The following is a 6,466-nucleotide window of genomic DNA, read 5'->3' as shown; positions in this document are numbered from 1 at the left end:
TTTCAAAATGTTCAACCAAATATGACATGTACAAGGTAAAACAATGTGCATTACAAACCTCTTACATCCACTGGTGAACAGTACACACATCATGGTTCATCCACCCGTTTCAAAGCAAAGTGCAACCAAAGAGTTAGCATTTTCTTGTTTGCATTTGTTACAGGTTTAATACATCGATAATAATAACGCGTGAAAAAAAATCACAAACTTAAATCATGTTTAGTCTGAATTCCCCTTTTATATATAAAAGTTGCAACAAATGATTATATGGAAATGTGATGAAATACAACATTGAATTTTTAAAACTCATCTATAATAAGTTGTTTCAATCAAGGATAGCAAGTGCACAATAGAAAGGTGGTGCAAAGGTCCTACCAAATATATTTTCAAATGGGAAGAGATCAACCATCATCTCATTTCAAGTGGCAATGAGTTCAAACTTGTCATCATCAAAGATATATTGTAGGATCCAATCGTTGTTAGTTTGACATGCATGAGGAAAATGAAGGTTCATGGTAAACTAGTTGGATCAACTTTGGCAAGACACCTAAACCTTCACAAAGCAGACCAGCAGCAACGATTTCCATGTGTTGTAACAATTTTGCACATACTTAATACATACATAAAGAGACCCCATGCATGGTTTCACATTTTTTTGACAATTTTGAGGATGGACCATATATATTTTTTGATGGAAAATGTAAGGAATGTGTATGGTGCAGAAGTACACGCAAATTATATTCCACGATCCTTTAATGTTTTCCTTTTCCCCGGATTTTCACCTTTTTTGGAACCGCATACGCCGAGGTCGTCTCGTGCGGTATATGGATTTTTTTTCTGTTTTTTCTATTATTATTTTTCTTGCTTTGTTTTTCTTTCCTTATTTTTCTTTTATTTTATTAATTACTTCAAAACTTAAAAAGGTATAATTTTATAAATTTGAGAACATTTTTCAAATGTGTGAACTTAAAAAAATACAAACAAATTTCAAATTCATGAACATTTTTTCTGAAATTCGGGAATACTTTTTAAATTAGGGAACACATTTTAAAATACAGGAACAATTTTCAAATTCATGAATATTTTTTTGAAATGCACGAACTATTTTGAATTCCTTGGACATTTTTTGAAATGTAAATCATTTTTTTAAATGCGGGAACAATTTAGAAGTTCATTTACTTTTAAAAAAAATCTGGAACAATTTTTAAATCGATGAACACCTTTTCAAATAAAAGAACAAATAAATTCATGAACACTATTTAAAATACAAGAACAATTTCAAATTCATGAACATTTATTGAAATTTTGGAACATTTTCTAAATTTCCTAACATTTATTGAAATACAGGAACTATTTTGTAATTCATGAATATTGTTTGTAATATAGGAGCATTCTTCAAATTCAAGAACATTTCTTAAAACACATGATTGTTTTTGAAAAACATGATTTTTTCTGCTAATATAGGCAAAATATAAATTCATGAAAGCCAGCTGAAATTTTTTAAAAATTAAGGTCGAATATTTTCTGAAAATGAATGTTTTTCAAATTCGTTAACAAATTTTCAAATCCGTTAACACTTTTTGAAATCCCAATATTTATTCAAATTCAGGAGTATTTTAATTTTTTATGTTTGAAAAATTAGAACTTTCGAAAAGCCCAAACATCTGCTTAACAAACAAATAAAACCAGGAATAAGAAACAAGGGCTCGCCTCACTACAATGGGCCGGCTCAAAACTCAGTCCGGGGGCGGAATGATCGCTTTTTCCCATCAAAGGTCCTATACAGCGCCCTAGGAGCCAGTTGGCTTGCCAGCGCTCACGTGCCTAGTCTATGGGCCGGCCCATCAAGCATGAGCGACCACTCCGATCTTTTGACCCATTGACTGTTGACTTTTCAAACTATTGAAAAAGATCAGGAATTTGAAAAAAAAACATGCATTAGAAAAATCTAGTGAATTTTAAACAATATTCGCGTACTTGAAAGGTTCAAGACTTTTAAAAGTGCTTATTTATTTGAACAAAAGTTCCTGAAATTTGTAAACAAATTCACAGATTTGCAAACAAATTCAGGAGTTTTCAAAAAGTTTGCAGATTTGAATTATTTTTTCTAAATTTGGTAAAGTCATCAGTTTAATAAAAATCAAGAATTTTACAAAAAGTTCACGGATTTGAAAAAATTGACCAGATTGAAAAAATGGAAAAAAGGGAAAAGAAAAATGAAAAAGAAAAAAACAGAAGGAAGGCAAGCAAAGAGAACAAAATATTCTAAAATGTTCGCAAAATCGGCTAGTAAAAAACTCAATAATATGTTCTATCTGGGCTGGCTCAGTATGCAACCTACCTGCTAGAGGGGTGTGGACCTTTTATCAATCGAATTGTATTTTGCAATATAAACACCAAATAGAAATTGACTTTCCCCAGGTCGGGTAATAGGAGCTCCGATATGCATGGTGACTAAAAATCATGTCCACTAGGAGTTTGATTGGTCCTGTAAGCAGACCCGACACACCATGTCCATGAGTGCTTGGATAGGTCATGTAAGCAGGCCCAAGTAATAGAGTATTCTCATAAAAATCCTAAATAAAAGTGTATTCTACTCCCTCTGGTCCTTTTTACTCTGCATATACGATTTGTCTGAAGTCAAACTACAGAAATTTTGACGACATTGACATGAAAACATGTCAACAACTACAAAGCTAAAGTTATACAATGTGATGAATAAATTCATGACGCATCCAGTGATACTGATTTCGAATTGTGAATATTGATATATTTTTCTCTAAGGTTGATTAAACTTTCCAAAGTTTGAACATAGACAAATCATAAATGCAGGGTAAACATTACCGGATGGAGTAAAAAGAAGTTTCAAATAACAGAGGGACCACTTTTTTTTTGCGGGGTGAAAGGGAGTTTTATTCCATAAAAGCAGGGTTACAATCTTGAGCCAGCTGCTCCTCACAACACGGAGGACTCGAACTCAACCATACCGCAGTATAACACTCGGTACGGCTATAATGTGCTAAAAGATGTGCTACCCTGTTTTGATCTCTACTAATTTTCAGAGGAACAAACTCCCTATCAACCAGAAGTGCCTTAATCTCGGCATGTAAATGACCATAGACCGACCTAGATAAAGTGTCACCCAAAATAGTGGCTAGAGCACATGAGGAATCCGATTGGACAATCACTGGTTTATCCGAGTGCTGAATAGCCAGAGCCATTCCTTGCATGAGGGCATGAATCTCTGATTCCAGTGCATCATTGCAATTGAAGATGTACCTGTAAGCAGCAAAAATCACTGATCCATCCTCATTATGCAACACCATGCCAGCCGCGGCACGTCCATCATCCCTAGAATATGAACCATCAACAGAGAGAGCAACCCATCCTGCCGGAGGACGGGGCCACTGTTTAGGTGTTTTTGATACTTTGTTCAGTACAATTGGTTGAACTTCATACTGTTCCATCTTCCCTTTGATTATCTCCTCCATGCCATAATTCCGAACCAAGTTGAGGGACCACTACAAGCTAGCCAAAAAGATGGAGAAGGAAATGGAAAGTGATCTTCTTTCTAATAAGGACATGCAGAAGAAAAATAAGGGAGGTGACAAGTAGGAAATCACGGGCACACACACAAGGAAATTCCCTTAGAGCGTAGCACCACGCATGCTTGTCATTTGAGTGGGGTGAGTGGCATACACATACTTTTGATACATAAGTTATCCTTGTGCGAAATGGACAATGAACTGTAGTCACCCCAGAAGCAAAAAAAAAATTCAGTGTTAATATTGCCGCTTTATTTAATCAACGAAGTTTGGAATCTCATCCGAAATAACATCCAGAATGCAATCTGGAGGAACACCTAACCATACCTTACAAAGTTCTTCTCCTACCACTACCTTAGCTAGTTTATGCGCGGCAACATTAGCAGAACGCCTAACACAAGACACTTTGAAACCATCAAAGGAGTGAAGCATCTCTTTTATCTCCTCCACCCATGGCCCTGCAGCTGAAAAGTTCTTTGTCGATTGATTGATCGTCTGCACAACTGCCTGACTGTCGAGCTCGACGTGAACCTTCTGGACATTAACCTCAGCAGCAACTTGAAGAGCACGCTTGCAGGCCATAATCTCAACCGCTTCGGGATTTACCATGCGTGGAAAATGATGGCAAGCTCCGGCTAGAAATGCTAAATTAGCATCCCGTACTACCAGCCCCCCACCTCCTTTTATCTCCATGTTTTGAGATGGCACCATCCCACATCTGGAGCACACCAACGATGGACAGGCTCTGGCGCACATGTGGGCGTCCTATTCTCGTGCACGTTAACTAATTAACGTGGGCACGCATGCATTCATGAACGCCAACGCGTGGATCTAACCAAACCCCAGGTAATAATTTAGACGGTGCTTGGATTCAAGGGACTTATTTTTGCCTGAATAAAAATAGTTTTTTTAAGAGACTAAAGTTCCAAGCACACCTAACTAAAGAGAGGCTAAAACTAGTCTTAAGCCTAAAATTTTTTAGTCAGGGATACCCCTACTAAAATGTGGATTACTACTCTCTCTTCTCATTTAACTCATCTCCTTTAACACAGGCAAATTCCGGATTGGAGGTTTGGAGAATAATAAACGCTCATTAACTCGATTGGAGTCTCTTTAGTATTCGGATCTAAGCATGGGTGGGGCTAGCAAGTTTTAGCCCAATTACTTTTAATCATGAGACTAAAACGTATCCAAGCACCCTCTTAGGTTGTCGTTACTCCTGCAGTCAAGTTTGCCACTCACGATATGAATGGGAGCATATGGCCGAAAAGCGACCATCTCGGAGCCAATGCGCATTAGGCCATGCAGGGTTACGTTGGTCGCCAATCAGCTGACTGAGCACACACAATTTGTAGTATGACATAATATTCGGGCGGCCGTACGTCGTCCTCCCAATCATCACCACACCTCGCTTCATCATTTAAGCTTGGCGAGTTGTGCTCTCCAGATTTGGATCAACTTAGCTAGCTCGCCTCACATACACAGCCATATACGATACGACAACAATGGAGCAAGCGGCCAGCAGCGCGCAAGAGGATCTCAGCCTCGAGCTCACCCTGGCCTTTGCCATGTGCGTGGCGCCAGCCGCGCCCCACCCGGGCATCTTCCTGTGCGTCTACTGTGACCGCAAGTTCGGCAACGCGCAGGCGCTCGGCGGTCACCAGAACGCGCATAAGCTAGAGCGCGCCGTCACCAAGCTCCGCCGGGACGCGTGGAGGGCTGCTGCAATTTCTCAGATCTCCGGGGAGCCTGCAGCAGGCTCCGTGGCGTACAAGCGCGGCAGGAACTCATCGGAGCGCGACCAGGAGCTGGACTTGTCTCTCCGGCTGTAACCGGTTGCCAGATCAATCAAACCCTTTCAGTATCCATGGTCCACACCCCTTTCCGGTGCTAGGTATGTTAGAGTCTAGCTACAACCATTTGTTTCAAGGTCCTGCTGTGTATGCGTTGGATTCATGTCAGCCCTCTTGTAGTTTATTGGACATTTGTTTTCAAGGTCTAGACCTTCCTGGTTTTTGGATTGACACTATATTTCGCAATTCATCTGACTATATCTATATGACCTTGGCGGGTAATGACGTTGCCAAAAAAATCTTGATCTATACAAGTTTGAATGTTCACTTTAGGGGCATTTAGAAGACATTGTGAAAATAAGGACATTGGTCAACACCGTGTTGATAACTGCTCCCTCTATCCCAAAATAAGCATGGCTGTTTTAATACAACTTTACAAGGAGTACTAGTTAGCTTCTGTACAATTTTTTCGGGCATCTATACCTTTAAGACATCTCTGAAAACAATGTACGAATTTCTATGTATTTGTAGTGTTTGTTAAATAGTCTCCTTGTGCTATTTAGCCTCCCCGAGGCAATAAATTGTAAAAAGTAATCTTAAGACCCAAAAGTTATTCGACACTCAAAAGAATCTTTAAATTAGCTGCTTACTCAAATCCCCAAAAAGATTATAATATCTTTAACATGTCGAAGTATAGATAACTCGTCGTCCACACGATGCAGAAGACACCTCGAACTTAACTGTACACCTTAGCACTATTGCAAGGATAGGTAGCATATCCGCATTGATAATAAACAAGATGGGGCGCAAAAGATGGATCTGTTGATGTAGCTTGAAAAGAAAAAATCATCATTGACGTTACTCGGTGCTTCCTTTTTGGATAAATATCATTCACCCAAGTTTGCCAGATATTGGAAAACCCTTTCCACATAGCCCGCTCAAGGAAATACGGGCAACCTTTATTGTAACTTTAAAAAATCATAAGAAATAGTCTCGCGGAATACTTTCTTATACTCTCGCCTTGTTTGTCTTGCTAAAAATCTCTGGCGACACAATCTCATAAAATACAATCCTATACTGAGCTAGGGATATAGGAGATGGCAAGGCTAGTTCTGCGAATGACCGGGG

The 6,466-nt window shown here is 39.0% G+C and overlaps 1 protein-coding gene across 1 annotated transcript; it reads left to right on the top strand.

Annotated features, from left to right (window-relative positions):
- The first annotated feature begins 5,050 nt into the window (after positions 1-5,050).
- LOC119329380 (zinc finger protein 2-like) lies at positions 5,051-5,377 on the top strand. Its single transcript, XM_037602417.1, has one exon. It carries the CDS (start codon positions 5,051-5,053, stop codon positions 5,375-5,377), a length of 327 nt encoding a protein of 108 aa, XP_037458314.1.
- The last annotated feature ends 1,089 nt before the right edge of the window (positions 5,378-6,466 follow it).

This window comes from Triticum dicoccoides, chromosome 7A, assembly GCF_002162155.2.
Source record: "Triticum dicoccoides isolate Atlit2015 ecotype Zavitan chromosome 7A, WEW_v2.0, whole genome shotgun sequence".
Taxonomy (NCBI): Eukaryota; Viridiplantae; Streptophyta; class Magnoliopsida; order Poales; family Poaceae; genus Triticum; species Triticum dicoccoides.
Note: the sequence above shows the minus strand (reverse complement) of the source record. Positions and strands in the feature narration are given on the sequence as shown.

What these genes read in the sequence shown, in the direction of transcription:
- LOC119329380 (XM_037602417.1), top strand. Translation starts at nt 5,051, where the DNA reads ATGGAGCAAGCGGCCAGCAGCGCGCAAGAGGATCTCAGCCTCGAGCTC.